The sequence below is a fragment of the Theobroma cacao genome, chromosome 9 (assembly GCF_053813885.1).
Source record: "Theobroma cacao isolate CCN51 chromosome 9, ASM5381388v1, whole genome shotgun sequence".
NCBI lineage: Eukaryota > Viridiplantae > Streptophyta > Magnoliopsida > Malvales > Malvaceae > Theobroma > Theobroma cacao.
The window spans coordinates 7,944,468-7,965,770 of NC_142647.1; the positions used below are offsets into that span (position 1 = coordinate 7,944,468).

The 21,303-nt window shown below is 32.7% G+C and overlaps 1 protein-coding gene and 2 pseudogenes across 2 annotated transcripts; all 3 read right to left on the bottom strand.

Moving 5' to 3' along the window:
• Positions 1-14,032: 14,032 nt before the first annotated feature.
• LOC18588875 (calcium uptake protein, mitochondrial-like) lies at positions 14,033-17,373 on the bottom strand. Its single transcript, XM_088810150.1, has 7 exons — positions 16,980-17,373; positions 16,799-16,866; positions 16,054-16,277; positions 15,702-15,890; positions 14,920-15,187; positions 14,387-14,683; positions 14,033-14,245 (listed from the first exon to the last, which is right to left on the bottom strand). Exons 1-7 carry the CDS (start codon positions 17,371-17,373, stop codon positions 14,033-14,035), a joined length of 1,653 nt encoding a protein of 550 aa, XP_088666276.1.
• Positions 17,374-19,338: 1,965 nt separating this feature from the next.
• On the bottom strand, positions 19,339-19,795 carry LOC148760676 (oxoglutarate-dependent flavonoid 7-O-demethylase 1 pseudogene; annotated as a pseudogene).
• On the bottom strand, positions 19,466-21,105 carry LOC18588876 (oxoglutarate-dependent flavonoid 7-O-demethylase 1-like; annotated as a pseudogene). Its single transcript, XR_016028512.1, has 3 exons — positions 20,782-21,105; positions 20,282-20,529; positions 19,466-20,027 (listed from the first exon to the last, which is right to left on the bottom strand). The product of XR_016028512.1 is annotated as an oxoglutarate-dependent flavonoid 7-O-demethylase 1-like (transcript).
• Positions 21,106-21,303: the final 198 nt, after the last annotated feature.

Consider the following 21,303-nt stretch of genomic DNA (forward strand, 5'->3'; position numbering starts at 1 on the left):
CTCGATTGGGATAACCCTCGATCAAGGTATCGCTGATAACTGAGTATAAGAATGATTTTTTTTGCACGAGCCAAGCTTTTCAGGAAATCATAAGCCTAGTTGTTTATTTGGTTGAAATGAGTTGAAAGGTAATGAAATTACAATATGATGACTTATTTTAATTCGTCTCAATTTACTCGCCTTTAGATAGTTTAGATGGTGTCTGTTTACTCACTGGGATTTTATAATCTCACCACCCTCATTTCCTCACATTTCAGGCTCGAGAAATTCCATTGTTAGCTAACTTTGACAATGACCTTCATTTGAACTTGAATCGGCAAAAGTTGTAGGTTTTCAACTTCCGATACATTTTGGTTAGATGTGGGCCCACGTGTCGCTATAAAAGTAATTTTCTGTTTTGGTTATTTGCTTTATAGTATATATGAATATAATTAACTTTTACGTTATAAGAATTATTTACCGATAGCTTTATAAAAATTATTTTACAAGAAAATAGTTTATTTTATTGAATATTTTTGTTATATTCAAATGGTCAAATTTTCACTTCAAATGAACGTTTTAGATACTTAATTTGTTTTTAAATCACTAAATATATATTTTCTGCTTACCTACTACATTTTTAGCAAGTTTTGAGATTTTTGACAAAAAATGACGAAAATGCCCCTATGAGCCAGAAAATAATATGTTATGTTCTGATTTGGAAATGACTCGTAATCCTTCGAATTACGATATTTGATAACTATTGCTCACCGGGGAAGTGCGAAAGCTGATACCAGAGCCTTGCGAGGTTTCGATCGGCATTCGGGGTGAAGAATGTCTATCGAGGCTTCGCGACGGTTGTCACGGGCTCGATGAGAGTTTCGAGTCGTGACATTTACTTTCTTGAAAAACATTATTTTTACTCGCAAACGACTACCCCGATGATAAGATTTACTCGTTAAACTTGCGAAGGCGAGTTTCCCTAATAATTCCTTAGGTGAGAGAATATTCTCATATCCCACCAGTATGATGGGCAAATTCAAAAAATATCCTCGATAAAAGGTTTCTTTTGGCATTACTCAGATTTTTGCCATACATTTCATAATCGCATCATACGCACGTCACACTCGTAAAACTAAATAAAATATTTTAATTTATTAATAGAATAAAAGATAAAATAAATAAATAATAATTAAAGAAACATAAGAATAAAAGTAATGGGTTAAGATAATATATAATTAAATGGTACCGTTTGTAGAACGGGCACATAGGGGATGCTAATCCTTCCCTATGCGTAACTGTACTCCCGAATCCAACTCTAGATAAAATATGTAGACCAGTTTATCATTCTTTCGATGGATTTAAAATCAATTTAAGATTTCATCGAATAAAACCAATTTAATAGGTACCTAGATAAAAAATATTGGTGGCGATGAAATGTAAAGCTCGACCTTATAAAATACTATTCGTGACTTACATGTGATGATAGCATGATTGCATGCTAGGAGAGTCCTGAAAAATTTACAAAAGTCGGTATTGTACCTAGAGGTACAACAAAGTTTATTTAATCCTCGAACTAGATCAAATAGGAATTTTAAGGTGAGATTAAGAGTTTCACAGTTCATGGATGACTTAAAATGGTAATTTGGAGTTTGAGGATCAATTTGGACTCAAATCAGAATTTTCACTAACTAGGGGCAAAATGGTCATTTGCCACTTGGGGACAAAATGGGAATTTTAGAAAAGAATTTTTTTGGCCCCATTTGACTTATTGGAGTATAATTTGACTTATTGAAGTATGGTTTGAGGTTTAGAAGTGAAAAATTTTAATTTCGGTATAATTTGGAGTATATGGGTAAAATGATAATTTTGCCACCTCAAGGGCAAAATTGTAATTTTCCACCACCAGGATATTTTTTCTAGCACATGGTCTTCCTTTGTCTTCATCTTTGACCCTTGATTAAACATGTGGTGGAGATAAAATGTTTAAATTTTTAAAATTTTAAAAACGGGCCAATGACATGATGCCATGTGTCATGCCTCTATTAATTTATTATTTTTCCTTTTTAAAAAGCACAAAATCAGCCCATCTTCCACCCCATGGCCGGCCAAACCAGCAAGAAGAGAGAGAAAACAAAAACAAAACCCTAGAGAGAGAAAATCAAAGAAAAAGTGTGAATTTTCAAGGAAATTAAGTGAAAAAGGTGAGATTTTTTCTATTAAGCTTGAGTTTTCTTATTCCCAAGCATTTCTCTTTATTTTCCATAATTAAATAACATGTTTTCATGATGAATTCAATTCTGGAAAAATGGGTTAGGAGAGAGAAAGTTGTTGGATTTATTTGATTTTAATTTATGTTAGTGTTTTTAGTTAGTTTAGCATATTTAGAAACAAAACAACAAGAAAAGAATTTATTTTCTCCCCCAACCATTAATGGCTGAATTTACCATGTGGTGAGTGAGGATGAGTTTGATTTTATTCTAGGAGAATTGGTTAAGGAATAATGAATTATGAGCCTAGAAAAATAATGAGAATTTTCGGAGCAAAAATATGAATTTTTACCCACTAGGGGTATTTTCGTAATTTGCTGTTGAGACTGATAATTTGCACCACACTGAGGGACATTAAGTTAATTTGGGTGCAATTGAGGTATAGAAACTGAAAAGAATTAAATTGGAGTTTAAACGGACCCGTTAGGAATTCAATCGGGTGATAAGACGAATTAGGCCAATATCGGGTTTAGATAGTTACCAGTGCATTTTTGCATTCCATATCATGCATTGGTAGTCTAAATTAGTTTAATTTTGATTTAGTACCAACTTGGTGAAACTCTCGATTTTGTACTGTGTCAAGGTGGTGAGTCCTCCGATAAAGGCAAGGACATTGCATCCGAGGACTAGTAGACAGAGTGCTTCGAAAGTCTGCATTCTAGACATTGTGAGTAAACTTACTGTCATTTTAATTATCTAGGGTGGTTTTTAGATGCTTTTATGAATTCTATGGAAAAAGGAATTTTAAAAAGATAAATTTTCATGTTTTATGAATAAATGAGTTTCAATGAAATTAAATTATAAATTGTTTTGAAATTAATAGTGATTTTGAAAATTAGAGTACACGGAGACTGTTAATTGTGGCAATTTGATTGATTAAATTAATTGGCTTATGATAAATCGAGCATGATTGGCTAGTTGGCAATTATATTGAAATGCGAATTGTTTGGTTACCTTGAAAAACTACGAATTACAAAATTGCCATATCATGTTATTGAGTTTTATTATATGGTGAATTATATATTAATTAATCACTGCAGTAGGGGGTTTCTATGGACCAGCCTTTTAGAGGGGCACGGTAAACCCCATTATATTCTTACCTCGAACAGAGAGGCGCGTAGGGTATCTCCTGAGGTAAAGTTTAGGGTTCACTTCACGCTAAACCACCACGTGAGGGAGAACTCAGCCAACGCCAAGGAACGGCTATGTTTTCAAAACAAAAACAAGATTTATGTGAAATGTGAATTTTAATAGCCTTGGCGGTCTCGGTAGGATGCCTCGGCCAAGGTGTCCCCGAGAATGGATTCATGGCACAAGCCTAGATTTTTATGAGATTCATAAGCCTTTTTACGTATTTTGAACGAGATGTGTTCAAATTGTATAACCCAGTTTATGATGATTTACTTTATTGTCTCCATGTACTCAACTCTAGATGTTTATGATGATGTCTGTTTACTCATTGGGATTTTATAATCTCACCACCCTCATTTTCACCCATTTCAGGTTCAGCATAGACTGTAGATAGCTGATCTCATCGAGGACTACAGTGAGATCTACATTTTTCAAACCGTAGGTTCACAGTCCTCTTTACTTTTGTTTATTCGGGGGCACTCTTGTTATTGTAAATTAAATTAAATATTTTGGCTTACTGTATTTAAGTATGTATAAATTTATTTAGCTTTTACGCTATAAAAATTATTCACGTATAACTCTATAAATATTGTTTTATAAGAAAATAGAATATTTTACTTAATATTTCTTTTATTTTCTTATTATATTCAAATAACCATAATTTCGTTTTAAATGAAGATTTTAGACTTTTAAACTCATTTTGAATATGAATTGTGTGTTTTGTACTTGTATATTACGTTTTAGCCAGTTTTAAAATTTTGAGAAAAATGACCAAAATACCCTTGTGAGACGAAAAATTAATATTTTATTTGTTTAAAGTTGGAAACAGCTTAAAATCTTTTAGAACACGATATTTGACAATGGTTGCTCACAAGGGAACAGAGAAACTTATAGTAAAGCCTTGCGGGGTTTCGGGTTGACATTTCGAGCAATAAGTGTTTACCGGGACACCGCGACGGTTGTCACGGGCTCGAGGGGAGTACCGGGTCGTGACATGAAATGTCCCATACTTTGATATGGTGATAAATAAAGATTATCGGATGCTAATCGAGGCCAATTAAAATGTTTAAATGTGATGGAAGATGAAAGGAGTAGTTTAGAATAAAATGATCCACACGCGAGAAAATAATAATAAAATAATAATAAATTTTATCGGAGGAGAATTTGTGAGATAAAAGGTGATTCAGAAGTCAAGTGAGGCATAATAAGGTATTTTAGGTACCAAAGAGACAAGACAAAATTTTTAGAATAAAATAATATTAAAATATTAATATTTAGCAGGATGTCGAAATTAGTCATGAAAAATGATCATATGGTTGATCCAAGTGGGGGAGAAGAAATACAAGTGAATTTTTGTAGAAATAAGCGACAAAAGTGAAATACGCGTGTTTGGTTAAGTCGAATCAACGCGGATAAGTAAATATTTAAATATTGTGGTAATACCGCGTTGAGGTGCAATTTGTATATTTCGGTGGTACACGCATCGAGAAAGGAAGTTAGATGAAAATTGAAATTTTTAGACGTATTAAAAGGATCGAATTTAACATATAAAGATTTGAAGGATATGTAGTGAAATTAATGAGAAAAATAAAATGAACATAGAGTAAAATAATAATAATATAAAAAAAATATTTGAGGACCAACATGGGCAGCCGCCCATGTGGTCAATAAAAGAGTCAAAGACTCTTGGTGAATTGGAGGGGGGGGCGGCCATGTGGAGCAAAAAAGTGAAGGAAGAAAAATTTTGATGTGGCCGGCCATGATGGAATATTGTGGAAGATTCATGAAGGCATAAAATAATATATATATATATATACCATTGAGTAAGCTAAGTAAAGAGACAAAGAAGAAGAGAGGTCGGTTGAGGGAGAGTAAAGGAGAAATAAAAGAGCAAAGGAAGAAGAAAGAAAAACAAAAAGAAAATCGTGCATGAGAAAGGAAAACAAAAGGAAAAGAGAGCTGAGTTGAGGGGCTGATTTTGCTACCATTCAAGAAGGAAAAGAGAGCCATTTAAGGGCTGGTTTTGGAGGTTGAAAAGAGCCATTTTTCTGCTGGTTTTGAAGGTTGAAAAGTGCCATTTTTCTGCGGTTTTGGAGGCCAAAAGTTGCAGAATTTTGCAGCAGAAAATTTAACTTTTGAGATGCTGTTTTGATGGTTAATTGTGGTTGTTTTGGTTGCAAATTTTTTTAAGAGAAATGTGCAGCTTAGCTGCTGAAATTTTAAGGAAAAACAGAGTAGCATAGCTGCTGATTTTGAAGCAAAAATAAGCAGCCTTAGCTGCTGAAAAATTAAAAGTTGAAAGGCAAGAAAGGGTGACCGATGTTGAGAGGGAGAAAGAGGAAGAAAGTGGGACGGTTTGTGCATGTGAAGAGAAGAAAAAGGAAGACAACAAGGCTGCTGGACGGTGGAAAAGAAAAGAAAAGAAAAGAAAGGTAAAGAAAATAACAAGGAAAATGGGCATGGCCCAACAAGCAAGAAAAATGGACATGGTCCAATAAAGGAAAAATGGACATGGTCTAATTAAAAAGAAATGGGAGAAGTCCATGAATAAGAGTCCAAAAATAACAAAGGAAGAAAAATTCAAAAAAAAAAGAAGGTAGAGATTTGGGCCAACCTAGCTTAATTGGGTAAAATTTCTTTACTTTTCACCATGATTTATTTTGAAATTGGACTATATGGAGGCTAGCTTATTTTATTTAATTATGCATTGGTTAGTTGGTAATATGAAGTAAATTTAAGTTGCTCAGAAAGTTGAAATAGGCACTTAATACTGTAAATAAGTTACCGATGTTAATAATCTAAAGAATTACGTGAGTAAAGGATACAATTAATTATAGTAAAATTATATTAAGATATGAATTAGGTGAGTGGATTTATAATAGAATGAGAGGAAGGGAAGTGGAATTAATGCACTAAATATAGTGGATTTAAATTGTACTAGGAAAGTTAATGTGGAAGCGTATTGAGCAAAGTATATGATTGGCAATTAAGAGTAATTGTACGTGTATATGAAGCAATAGCGACGTAGAAATCCAACTATTATGAGGTGAGTAACCTTACCATCATTTTTATTATCTAAAGTATGTTTTTATTCGGTTTTGGTGAAATTTTATAAAAAGGAGTTTAAATGGTAAATCTTTGTGTTTTACAAACAAAATGTATTTACATGAAAGGATTTTATAAATTGTCTTGAAATCGAATAATGATTTTGAAAAATAGAGTGATTGGAGACCACTTGTTATATTGTAAATTTATGATTTGAAATCGAATGGCTTATGACAATATTTGCATGAATGGCTGAATTGATATTTGTGTTGAAATGTATGAGATATGTATTTAGCCTTGAAAGGTTGTGAATTACAATAATCTTCATATCATGTTATTGAATTTTATTGTATGATGGGTTTAGCTTGCTGCAGTGGGCGAATTTATTGACAAGCCTATTAGAGGGGTACAGAATCCGGATATATATATATGTACCTCGGTCGGAGAGGCACGTAGGGTATCTCCTGAGGTATGGACAGAGTTCACGTCACGCCGAACCACCTCGTGATGATGAACTCCGCTAACACCAAGGAATGGCGGTGTTTTTCAAACTAAAAATATGTTTTACGTGTATACGAAATTTTAACAACCTTGGCGGGCTCAAGTGTACGCCTCTGATCAAGGTGTCGTCGAGTACTATTTGATTGCATGAGTCAAATGTTTATAGAAGTCATAAGCCTAAATGAGAAATTAAATGAAATATAACCGTTTGCATGGGTTGGGATGAATTTTCAAATTGTGAAATACGTATTGTGATGGGATATCTTAATTGTCTCCTTTTACTCGGCTTTAGCTAATTTAAATGATGTTTGTTTACTCACTAGGATTTTATAATCTCACCACCCTCCTTTCCACCCAATTCAGGTTCAGAGTAAGCTGTAGATAGCTGGATCCATCGGAGATTTCCATTGGATTAACGTCCTCCACATTGTAGGTTCACAGTTTCTTTAATTCTGGTTATTGTGGGCCCACTCGATGTTGTAAATTTAAATTAATTTAAATACTCTAGTTTATTGCGTTACAGTATGAATGAATTTATTTTGCATTCAAGTTACAAAAAGTATTTACGTAAAACTCTAAAATTACTGTTTATAAGAAAATAAAATATTTTATTGAATATTTTGTTTTATCTTCTTATTATATTCAAATAATTATAATTTCATTTTAAATAAAGGTTTTAGATACCTAAACTTATTTTTAATTGTGAATTATGCGATTGGTACTTGTTTACTACATTTTTAACTGGTTTCAAATTTTTCAGTGAAAAATGACCAAAATGCCCCTGTGAGACAAAAATTTTTAATTTATCTGTTTTAAGTTGGAAATAGCTCAAAATCCTTTAGAACATAATATTTGGCAACGGTTACTCACCGGGGAAAAGAGAAACTGATATTAAGCCTTACGGGATTCCGGTTGGCATTTCGAGATATGAGTGCCCATCGGGGCACCGCGACGGTTGTCACAGGCTCGAGGGGAGTTCTAGATCGTGACAGGCGACTTCCTTAATTTCTTACGTCTAGCAGTCGAGTTCTGAGACCCGCACGTTACGACATGTTGATGATCAATTGTCCTTTTCAACACCTCATTGTAAGTCTCGTGATCCCGACTGCTAGCGGGTACTCTTCCAATTTCTAACCTTCCATTTAGTTGCAAAGGTCGTCTTTCACACTCACGATTTGTGAACCTATCAATCTAGCCAAAGCTTGCCTTCTTCAACCTTGTTTTCCTCCCATCAATAACACTGTCATTTCCTTGCATGATGGCTTTATTTATTTCTGCTTCCTCCTTAAATCTGATAAAAGCAAAAATTATCCCTAAACCTCCTTCGACCACATTGGTTTTGGATATATACATCCATCACACAACCATACAAGTTAAGGACCTCTCTTATTGCATTCCAAGGGACCCTGACACTCAAATTATCCACAAAATCCGTGAATGGTTTATCTTTCCAACTCCAATTGTTCCTAAGGTCCATCCCTTTCTTTCTCTCTCTCTCTACTTTAATCCTTGATCAAGATGTATACAACAACCAAGTGTCAACTAAATACCCAAAAAAATGAAAGTATTAATTTCCCCATAATTCTTTTTACTACAATATTACAATTCTTTTTAATAGAATACTACAATTATCCAATCAGAATAAAAAATTATCTGAAAGTCAGTCACTTGGGATATCTTGAACACATAAAAATAATAAGGCCACTCCATCTAAGTAATTAATTTTGGTTTGAATATATGTTTTAAAAATTAAACATGATCTTAGAGCAAGAGTTACCCTAATTCATTAGTCGCTATATGCCTAGTTCATATGCTCCAAAGTAGACCCCTCTTCCCTACACTTGAAGTTATACCATATGTTAGATCCATTGCTCTACACGTAAATGAGAGTATTAAAGTAGTGATTGATTTTATGTTATTTGGTTATCCTAAAAATTGAACATAGTATTAAAGAAAGAATTGTCTCTGTTTATTGTCTCCTTGGTGATAGGTTTGCTATGCCTACATGTGATATTTAAGTCATGTGATAAGTTTATTGTTCTTACATATAAAAAAGAATATTAAAGTGGTGATAAAAAATGCATGCTTTTCAAAAAAAAAAATGATGATAACATAAGTTTATTGTTCTTACATATAAAAAAGAATATTAAAGTGGTGATAAAAAATGCATGCCTTTCAAAAAAAATTGATGATAAAAAAATTTCACAACAGTTAAGTTTGGGATATTTTGGACACAAAAATATAATAAAGACCACTCAATCTAATACCAATTGATTTTAAATTGGAAGGATCGTCTTATAGATTTGATAAGTACTGTGTGGTAATGGCAATGCCAACAAATATGCTAACTCTTTTTTTTTTTTTGTCATCAAAGCTTTTGTTTTGTTTTCAACCATCTGAATTTGTTTGAATTGTATAATTTACCTAATATTTGGACCGCAATTCGTTGCAGTTTTATTTTTCACTTTTTATAGTACTTTGAGCAATTGAGTCATAAATGCTAACTACAACTACAAATAAAATGGACAAACACAATCTACTATTATAATTTATCTCAAATTAAAATTTAGTTAATATCAAACCAACTTGAAAAAAATTTACAAATGATGAATTCCTGAAATAAGCATAATACAGGGATAAATGAACTTATAAAAAAATTAAATTAACACATCAAATAAACAAAAAATATAAAGCGTAAACTTATATTCAAAAAAAAAAAACCATGATGAGAGCCCAAACAAAAACTCAACCTAAAATTCATCCAACATCCTTAAATGCGTCCAAAAAATTCAACTTCCAATCTTTTCTACCAAATGCCGAGGCTATCCTTAAAATTAAGTAAATTCCCTTGGTATCCTTTGTGTACATGTATCACCAGCTAAATTTCATTTTAGGATAGGATGACTACCACGATGACAAATTAGTTTATCACTTTTTTTATTTTATGAAATTGCAATAGTAAACCCTTGAAATTTGAAATCAAAGCCTACTCAATTAATAATGTCATCTATTATTTTAATATTTATTGTTACTTTTAACCATTCATAATTGTTGATCAAGAATAATGTGATGTTCTAGTGTGCCCAATAATTCGAAGAGATTTTTTTTATGAGAAATTGAAAGGGTATATCTATGAACATTATTGTGTGTATTTCCCCCCACTCCATGATTGTTGTCAAATTACATAATAGTATTCCACAACTAAAGTGAGAGTTATGCCCCATTAATGTAGCTTTCAACCAAGTTACGAGGAAGTGGAAAATAATAATTAACATTATCATCTCCAGAGTTTGGTCCAACACCAACAGCTTCTTTTTCTAAATTGCTAATGCATGGGACCTAATTTTATTGCCATTGTATTCCTCTGGCTTTGCACGATTAGAGAAGATTTTGACTTGACATATCCATCAATCTTTTTACTTCTATTATTATTATTATTATTGACTTTCATAAACATAAAAGTATATTTTTTACAGGAAAATTAGTTAAGTATTTTATCAAAATTTATTTAGTGGTTACGTAATAAAATATATTAAGGTATAATTATGGGTAGTTCGTTTCTAGCTAGCAGATGTTATCGAATAGTATTAATTACATAATTTTATGAGGGGTTAGAGCTTGATAATAGTTTATGTTGGTAATTTGCGCTCTTTTTTTTTTTTTTTTTTTTGCCAAGGAAACGAGAAAGATTTTATTACTTCTTCTTTCTTTATAAAAATAAATGATTTGTTGTTGTAATCATATAAAAACAAAGAGTTAGCTTGGGCTGGCTGCCGTGTTTCTTGGTTCGGATGTGATGAATAATCCATAAAGAGACCTTTAACTTGGCGTCAACTGATAAATAAATCATTTCCAAGTGAGGGAAATTCTAACTGCATGTTTGGTACAAGGAATAGCTAAGTTATTCCCTAATTATTCCCATGTTTTTGCTCTATCTCCATTTGGTACAGCAATGCCACAAGGAATAGCTATTATCTAGTAATAACTATTCTTTAAAATGGGGTAAAACTCAGGTATAACTACATCCGAGCTTCTTCATGAGTTTTGTTATTCAATGACTTAAGGAATAACTCTAAAATGTGATAAGACTAAAATACCTCTTATAATTTAAAAATACAACCGTAGACCTATAAATATTTTTTCTTCTCATTTTCGCTTCTTCTTTCTCTCTCTTCTCATGTTCTTTCCTCTCTCATTCTCTCTCTAACTATCACTTAACATCAGAGATGATGTTGGTGGCAACGGCAGCAACGGCGGCAACGACGAAGGTTTCACTATCGAATATGGTCGAAAAGCGTCGATCTAGTCCTTTCGGACAAAAGTCAACCAAGATCCAGTCAGATCTGGCACTCAACAGCCAAATCTGGTCATGGGAAGCATAGGATCTGGTGCTTCCCGACCAGATCCCACGGTTGGATCTGGCACTTCACGGCCAGATCCAGCAGCGGGGAAGCACTGATCTGGCACAGTAGTGGCCAAATCTGACCACATGGTGTGCCAGATCAACATTTTATTACACTGGTCGCCTTTTCGACGACCAACCCATGATGAAGAAAAAAGGACAAAGGGAAAAAATAGAATAAAAAAGAAAATTTTTTTTGTAAAATTTAAAATATTAATATTTTATATATAATTTAAACATTATTAATATTAATATGATTAAAATATTAATATTTTAAACTATTAATGTTTTATTTATTAAATTATTAATATATTAAATTTTTAATGAGTATAAATAAAAAATAAAAATATTAATATTTTAATCATAATAATATTAAATTATACTAAAATATTGATATTTAAATTATTAATTATTAATATTTTAATTAATTATCAATTATTAATATTAAAAAAATAAAATAAAAATAAATAATTATATATAATAAAGGGTATTTTTTTCTTTTTATTTTTCATTCTTTTCTTATTCCAAAGTTTTTGCTACCAACCAAACACTGTAATAAGTTATAATAATTATTCATACTCTATTCCATTCATCATACCAAATTACGTAATACTTATTCTATTCTCACCTTATTCTATTCTCACATAATAACTATTCTATTCTATTCATTTCTATTCCACGAACCAAATGTGCTTTAATTGTATTATCACCGATATGCACTTGCCTATTGATGGAATAGGTCTTGATTTTCTTTTTCTTTAGTATATTTAGTATATTGTAATGTTAATTGGTAATAAAAATAAGTTACGCGATTAATTCACTTTAGGTATATGTATGTAATTAATTCACTTTAGGCATATATATATATATATATATATATATTTATATATTTAAGGATTGACTTTCTCATTCAGGCTTGTAAGCTTGCCTTGACTTAAATTGGATCAGAGCATGATTTTTAGACCTGGATCCATTTAGGTATATTTTTATTGTAATAAATAATTATTTTAATTCCAATTCTAATATATTAAAATTATTAATATAATTTTTTTAATATTTTAATAATAAATGTAATATAAATGAAGTGATCGATTTTAGAAAGGTCAATCAAGCTTAAACCGAATCATGTACATCTCTAGTCCTTAGTGCTTAAATCTTTATATTATCTTAAGCCCCCGAATTTAGTCAGCTTAGCAATAATCTTAACCACGTAGACATATTTTAATCCTCATTATTAATCATTACTAGAGTGGTGCCCGGTCCGCGTAGGATTTTTTTTTCAAATATTTATGATAAAAATAATTTCAAATTAAAAAATATTATAAATAATTGTAAAAATAATAAAAAGGAGTAATTTTAATTTTAAAAACACTATAAATAATAGTAGGAAAAATAAGTTAAAGATAATTACTTTAAAGTGATAACATTTTTTATATTTTTTCTCATGGCTTGTTAGAGTAAAATTTTTTTATTTAAGTAATTTTTAATTTTGGAAAGATTTAATTTTTTTATATTTTAAGATATGTCAATGTTAATATAATAATATTTTTTTAATTATGATAATTCATAATAATGAAATAAAATCAGATATACTGAAATTACTATTTCATATCAATTACAACCATTGAAATTTTCTTAATTTTAATGATTTAGTTTTGTAAATTATTTTCAATTTTAATTACTGGTTTTTTATCTTATAACTGTACAATTAATTAGAATTAATGCACTTAAAAATAATTTTAGGATCCCAATATTGTTGGTAAGAGCTTATTAAATTTATTATTTTATTTTTATTCTTACCTTTAAAAGTAATTTCATAAATTTAATTCATGTCAAATTTTACGTAAATAAAATAAAAATTAAAAGATAAAACAAAAACCTAGAAAATATTTCAATTATTATTAGATTTAATCCAAATCTGCATGGTCGAAAGCTGATCAGAGTTGGGCTTGGGTGGACTCGACACACATTACTTTTTCTTTTTTTCTATTTCTCATTTACCAAAATTATGTTGTTTTTGAAAGTAAAATTCAAAAATCTTCTCAACTCTTGACTGTTAACACCGTTAGTCAATTATTAAAAAAAATTATACCAAATATTATATAAATATTTTATAACTATTGAGTAACAGTGTTAACAATTAAGGAACTAAAAACATCATTTTAAAATAAAAAGTACTAAAATGTCTTTTTGAAGTATTTTGAGAAGATTTTTAGATTTTAACTATAGTCTAATCCTAACAATAAAAACTTTTTTCTTTCTTCATTTTTGCTTTCCTCTTCTTCTGCCACTAACTCAAGCGTCCAACCCCTTTCTCTCATCCCTCTCTCCCTTCCTCGATGCCGCCGTCGTCGACCTTGACTTTTCAGGCAACGGCTCCTTCTTTCTTAAAATTTTAAATTCGCAAGAGTTGTAAGTTATCCACGTAGATGCACTTCATTTATGAAGGCAGAAAAAGAGCAAATGGAATTTTTTTTTTATTTATGTGATATATATGCGTGAGGTAATGGATGCTTGACAATGCATTAAATAATTGTGACCAATTTACATTCACTAGATAACAAGTGATTTTGATTTTCACAAGGAAGAAGTATGTACATCGTAGAAAACAGGCCTGCGTCTGATTAAGTAATTGACTCCACACCTTCTAATTGAGTGTTGAACATTTCCATTTCCATAGATCAATTCTAGGATGATCATCTAATTAAAGAAGCAGCTTCGAAGTGGAGCAATTTGTTGCACAACTTAGCCAGCAAGATATCAATCCCTTGGTGTCTGCTCGAGGTTGTGAGTTGCTCCTTTCCCGTCTCTGTACAACTCTCACAAACTCATCTGAGCTTAAATTTCCATCACGATTTGCATCAAACACGTGGAATATTATGTCAACCACACTATCCGTAATTGCTATTCCACATACCTTCAACATTCAAATAGCACGAACACTTAGCATTGACAAAAGAGGTAAAAATTATACTAATAATTAGGAACTTAAAGAAGGTACTATAGCTTGCTAGACACATGCATGCATAAAGACGGGAAGACAGTTAAGAGCACGTACCTGAGATGCAGCTCGTTGGAAATCCTTTTTCGTTAACACCCCATTCACTTTTCCATAACTGAAAATGGCTAGAGAAAATGATTGCAATCTTTTCCGTAACTCCGCAAAATTTTTGAATTCTTCAAATGTAATCCGCAAGTCTCTAAGATGTGATTCGTTGTCAAGTTTATCAACGCGATCAAGCAGCTCGTTTATGTGGCTAATTTCAGCAGAGGCAACCAATGACAATGCAAAATCTTTAGCTGATATTGTACCATGTATTTTGTAGTCGTAATGGGCAAACTCCAACTTCAAGATCTACAAAATTCAAAGATATAAGTTAGTTTCTACCAAGTATAAGTCAAACTGAAGAGAAAAAGTCAATTAAGATATTGATTATATTTGCAACTTTTTCCCTATTAAGGTACAAAACAAGGCAAAACTACAGAAATACAGTTCTGGGAGGATATCTGATCAAATGTTGATTACTGATGAAACCAATGAGAATAGGATTTAACTTTTGAGAAAGATCAAAGCAACAATGAATCACATACTTCATCATGTAAATCCCGTAAAAATTGGACAAATGTGTCATGTTTTAGACATGTCTTGCCATCTCTTCCAAAAAAGTACTCCACCAATCCCCCATTCTCTACAGGCTGAGTGCCTTTGAGGCCAAGTCTTCGTCCATCCCTGTGGCAAGCCCCTTGTCTATTTTGTGCTCGCATCAAAGCCATCACTTTCTTGAATTCTTCCTTATCTATTTCTCTGTTAATAATGGAAATATTGTGATTTTTTTGTTGAAGTGCACATATAATCAGTTAAGTAAAACCAATTGGGATAAAAGAAATAAGCAGTAAAAATCAATAAGAACAAGAAGCCGAAAAACTAATATGACAGAAATATGGCTAAGTTCCTTAATCTTGTCTTTGGAACCCTAAAACCAATTAATTATTTTGTTGTTTAATTGATGGCAATGACTTATTGAGTAATTCCATCTACGTCCATCCTATTTGTGAAAAAAATTATTTACCTATTAGTAACATGTAGCAGTCTAGCAGAATTATTGAAGGATGATGAAACCTAGAAAGCCATCATGGAAGAAGGCCCTGCTTTTAGCCATTGAAGGATACCCTGACTATAAGAGTTAATGGCAAAAATAATACCACACAAAATTTTCATTATGTAACTCTTTTTAGTAATAATGAGCTCAAATGAAAAAAATCATAAGTTAAATCCTACTATAGCAATTTAGTAAAGAATATAAGAAATAAAACTTTTCAAGAACTTTCTGAATAATATTTTATAAATATAATGATGGGGAAGAAAATCAACAAAATGATGAAGTAAGAAAGGCAAAAGCATTGTTGAATGATAAGAGTATTTGCATCCAGAGATAACAATATCGAACTTTTCGTTTTTTTGGTACTTGGTTACCCACCCATCATTTTTATGGTCGAACATCTTAAAAGCCACAGAGAAGCTTGATTCAGGAATGCTAAGAAGTGTGATAAAAAAGATGTACCTGCAAGTGTTGACAACGAAGATTGCTTCAGGATCTTAATTTTTAACGTTCAACAGCTTCATTGGATAGTGGTTTGGAGTTATTCAAAACAGGTTCATGTAATTGACGAAATTTCATATTTAGGCAAATTAGTGTCAAGCTTGAAGAGACAATGGAAACTTACTCTGGAAAAGATATGAGTCCATCATTGTTGGTATCAAAAAGCATGAAAAATTGTGAAGGGGGACAACATAACTCGCCAGGGACGCGTTCCCCTCTTAGAAAACCCTCTCGAACACGGTTTGATTCCGATGGAGGAAACACAGGAACTAGTGCCCGCATCAGGTCTGCTGGTGTCATAAGAACGTCTCCTGCAGGGGTTCTATGTGATGCAAAGTAATTGAAAACCTGATTGATAGAGATAGTCCATAGCTTAAGGATTTTTCCAAAAATAAAACAAAATGAAAATGGAATGAAATGAAATGGTGAAAGCTACACAATGTTATACCCAATACCGGGATGGAGAAGGAGCTAGAACTTAATTTAATGTTCATTGATTAATTCAAGGGAAGGTACTGCAAAGTTAATGTCTAGCTTTTTATTCTTTTTTTTTTTTATCAAGAATTAGAACTCAATTATGTTAAGAATCCCTTATGGTCAAAGTGCCATAACTTTGTTATGAGTATAAAAAAGGGGCTTGTCCCTCTCGAACTTAAGGATGGACATGAAAGTTCACATCCATTAGATAACACTATATAATAAATTCAAAGCTAATTATAATTATCCTATGCAATTATCTCTAATTACTTGCCTACCTCAACATCCATACAGACTTACCCTGCATATTATTCGCTAAAATACAATGTCTTTTGCTCTAAAATGTAGTGATGTTACGACAATTTGGTCAGGGATTACTGCATAGTTCCTACCTTTTCAGGAGGACTCTGCAGTCGTATGCGTTTCTCATAGTTGAAGAAAACTCTTCTCCTGTATGCTTCTGAAACATTAGAGGAAAAAAAATATAATCGCATTCCAGCATTTAATGAAGAAAAAGTAAAAATGTATAACAAATGATTGAAAGTTGCTACTTCACCAATTTCCCATGATTACCTCCAACGAGAAACTTGGGTTTCTTCTGGAGAATCGCATGTTCAAACCGATCATCACCATTCGTTGCCCATGTCGCCTCTTTCGGAGCATCGGCAAAAGAAGCCAAAGAATTCCTATCAAAAGAAGAATGGGCAAAGTAGCTAAAGCCCAAACTAGACCCAACAATCAAAACCCCAGAAGAGACTGATCTCAGTAAGAACAGCAACAGTTGCTCTCCACTCTTGTTGTCACGAGAGCCAGACCCACCGAAGGAAGGTTTCACCAAGCCCAATGGAGATGAACCAGAGCCTTGTGGTTGGTTAAACACTGGACGAACAGTAGTATTCGACCGTTGATTTGAACGCATTGGTTTGATTAGTAGTGAGGATTTCCTTAGAGATGGCAAGGAGAACATAATACGGTTTGTCTTATTGTACGCTTTGGTGCTTAATTTGATTTCGTTTTAGCTGATGAGGAAACCTTGAAAACGTTTGCTGGGTTGGGAAAAGGATGGAATTTATAGAAAATTCGGATGATGGTTCGTTAAGTACGGTTGATTTTGAACGAAAAAAATGGCGGTCTTTTAGAGCTTGATTTAGAATACTTTATAACGGCCTTTTCAAAAGCTGGTTGACGCCTTGATGGTTCAGTCTCCTAAACCACCCTCCTTTTTTTTCAGTTCCAATTATCTTACTCACCAAACAACAGCTTAGTGTTACATGGGAGGAAAATTCATTCATTCTCATTTAGCTTTTGAATTTAAAACGACAACAAAAAAAAAAAAAACAGAAGGAAATTTAATTTTCTTGGGCGCCACAACAAGCTTATTAATTTTGTCTCCGATTAACAAATGTTTTTTAACCTTGGTGGTAGATTCGAGCATTTTCATTTTGTTTTTGAATTTGAAACAATGAGAAAAAGGAGAAAGGGAATTTAATTTTCTTGGGCACCACAACAAGCTTATCCATTTTGTCTCGCGCGGGGTAAGGAAACCAGACTCAAACATGACATATCATCGTCAATTTTTTGTCTCCAGAATCCTATTTTCATAAGGGCATCCTAACAAGGAGAATAGTGGAGGGAACATTGTTGTCAAAAACTAAGCATGAGGTTTTAAATAAATTTTTAGACCTTACATCGTTTTGTTTTCTAATTTGAATTAATGATCAAACATTAACTAGGAAATTTAATGAAATTGTGAGAACAATATGATTTGTAGTACTTAATAGATAATATAATTATGACAATGGAGTTTTTGATTAATAAAATTGTGAGAACAATATGATTTGTAGTACTTAATAAATAGTATAATTATAACAATGGAGTTTTTCAACAGCACAAACGAGCTTATCAATATAAATAAAAGTCCCAAAATAAATCCAAACTTAAAAACTCATTTGAAAAAAATTAAATTTGAACCCAATCAAACCTGAATTGATTAAAAAATAAAAAAACTGAACTTAAAAGTCTCAATTAAATTAATTTGAGATGGTAGTCGAATATAACATTTATGAGAAATTATAATTAACCAAACATGATTTCATTGCCTAAAATTACATTTTTTTATAAAAAAATTACTTTGTTTTGATAATAAAAATTTCAAGCTTCTCATCCCCTCGGTCAACGTCTCCAAAATTCCGTGTGTATAAAGTTAAATCAATATACATGTCCATAAACATTGTTCTATAAGCCGCTTGTAGCACCAATACAATAGCCATCTTCAATTTGTAGCTCCAAAACGAAATGACATTTTCAATTTTTAACAAATTATAGGTTTATAGCTCCCCTGCTCTAAACCAAAATTGTTTATTTTCAATTTTCAATTCCAAAAGGTTTAGATTCAAGCCATTTTACTTGAATGAAATAGAACACAAAAAAAACACTTATCGGTGTTTAAATGCAAAATACCAAGTAGCTGCTAAAAGTATTTTGATCCTTCTGTTTGATGCCACATATGTGATCGCTTGAAAATGGCGACACATTGCTTTGCGTTGATTGATGAGCTCATTCTTTGTCATTTTTCTCTATTTTTCGAGTGTATCTTGCTTGATTATTGTGTCTGGTTTGATATTTACATTCGAAAAGACTGTATTTTGTTTAATTAAATAATTACATTGGACCTTGCTCATTTGCAGTGAAGAAAAGCAACGGCTGGGCATGGTCAGTGTTATATATATTTTAGTTTCGGGCCAGCCCAGTTTGGTCAAGCCTAGCCTCTATGAATACGTGGTTGAACCCCGGCCTTGGCCCGCCATTGGAACCCACCTGATCAGCAAATATATAATTATTCTAGAATGAACACTAATGTCTAGGACGTTTATTCTATCATATAGTAGTTCTCTAGTGTTTAATTGATATATATGGGACTCAGATTCAATTTTTAGTTTCTATTTATTTCCTCATATTGAACCCTCAAGACATCCACATAAGCTTTTCCACGTAGCTTGCGGGAGAAATAACCCTTGAAGTAGTCAGCAACCCCGATTCTCCTGAACACTGCTGGAGTTTGTGGAGTAACAAGGCTTGGTGCTGGTCCCATATCTCCATCCAATTTCGGGCTGTAAAATTTAGCAATTGAAAGCCTTTCTTTGACTGAATTAACGGTCGCACGGTGCTCAACGCTGCGGTAAATCCCATCGGAAACAATCTGCAAAACAACATAACTATTCATTTGAGAAGCAAATCTATTTTCATTTACCAAAACTCCCCAATTAGAGTTGTAGAAAATGATAGACATCAATTACCTCCATGATGTCTCCGATATTGATCACAAAAGCATTTGGAAGGGGTTTAACAGAAATCCATGTCCCATTTTTCCTTATCTGGAGGCCCTCCATCTCATTGATTTGGAGTAGAATGGTGAGGCCAACAGCATCAGAGTGAGAGTTGAGGCCAATTGCAAGCTCCGGCTATGGACATGGGGGATCATAGTTCATCCTCATCGCTTGATGCCCTTCTTCAAACAGAATTTTCATGTCATTAGGATCCATCGCTAGAGCTTTTGCCACGAGGTCAAGTACTTTCATGGCAAGGTTTTTCAGTTCTGCTGAATATGCTTCAAAGTTTTCCCTACAATCAATTATTTTGTCATGGTTAAATGAGAATTCAGGCTCTTATTTTGTAGTCTTAGCTGTGGGATTAAAAGAAATATATAGAAGTTATTTCTTACATTGTTTTTTCCCCTTTTATTTTGGGAAGGGGACTTATTGTTTTTTTAGCATGTAGCAACAATATATCAAGACTAAAATCTAGCAATAGGTATTAATTCCAGAGAAGTATCTTTCACATCACTTCAATTATTGCAAGAGATTAAGAGACAGAACCTTAGCGAAAGTGGGAGCTTAGGGAATAGATGAGGTTTCCTCAAATAAGTTGGGAGGGTGATCATGTAGAACATGTCTCCCCAGTTAAGCTTCTGCTGTTCACAAACAACAAAGGCCTGTCCAAACCCCTCGATGTCATCTGGTTTTTGCCAAAACTTCTTCTTCTCTTCCATTGGGAGATTGAAGAACTCTTGCATCTCCAACTTCACTTTTTCCACCAATAAAGTGCTCCCTCCATGGTTGATTAACTGCAACAGTTCCATATTTCAAACCCGAAATTTCACGCAGTCCTGCCAAATCTTTGTCTACATTTTTCTTACTACTTGATGACTTAAACCTTCGTTAACTATTTAAGCACTGGATCTTTTATCCCAAAGCATGGTACAAATCCATATATGTTAATAGTGACATTTTTTTTCTGAAAAGTGTTATTGGTGACATTTACTAAGCCTACACGGAAATTTCAAGCTGCAGATAATAGGAGAAAACAACTAAAGTACCTGGAAGAAACCCCATTCTTTGCATGCCCGTTGCAACTGTTCCAGCTCGAGATCCTTAAATTCTTCAGAAAAGAACTTTTGCAGATCTATAACAGGGACTTGTGGCAACGAATTGGTGACAGATAAGATGGGAGGCTCTTCATCAGTGCGCACCTATCGAGGTGGGAATTTTACTAATGGCCCCTTTGCTAGCTCTTGAACACAAGGCAGCACCAAGAGAGAGCACCCTAGCTTTGCTACCCCTAAGTCCATAGCTTTGAAAATGTACAAACTCCTCTCCCTAGAGTATATTTGGGTTCTCAAAAAGTTCAAAGAAATAAAATGAGAACGGGTGCCTATGCCTGAGTGCCTAGGCCCCGAGCTTATTTAAAGACTGCAGTGTAGCCTTTTTAATTTTTTACTTGTTAATTTCTTTATGTTCATGGGTCAAATTATATCATACCTACCCTCAGCAGTGGAGTCAAGATTTCTAGTTCGTAGGGATAAAACTAATATTTTTAATATTTATAAAAGTAAAATTTT

Bases quoted from the DNA above. Each gene is read 5' to 3' on its own strand.
- LOC18588875 (XM_088810150.1), bottom strand. From the start codon at position 17,373: ATGTTCTCCTTGCCATCTCTAAGGAAATCCTCACTACTAATCAAACCA. The intron at 16,278-16,798 runs GTAGGAACTATG...TCTATCAATCAG, and splicing joins TGCAGAGTCCTCCTGAAAAG to GTTTTCAATTACTTTGCATC. The intron at 15,188-15,701 runs TGTTGATTTTCT...TGGTTTTACTTA, and splicing joins CCTTTCTTACTTCATCATTT to ACTGATTATATGTGCACTTC.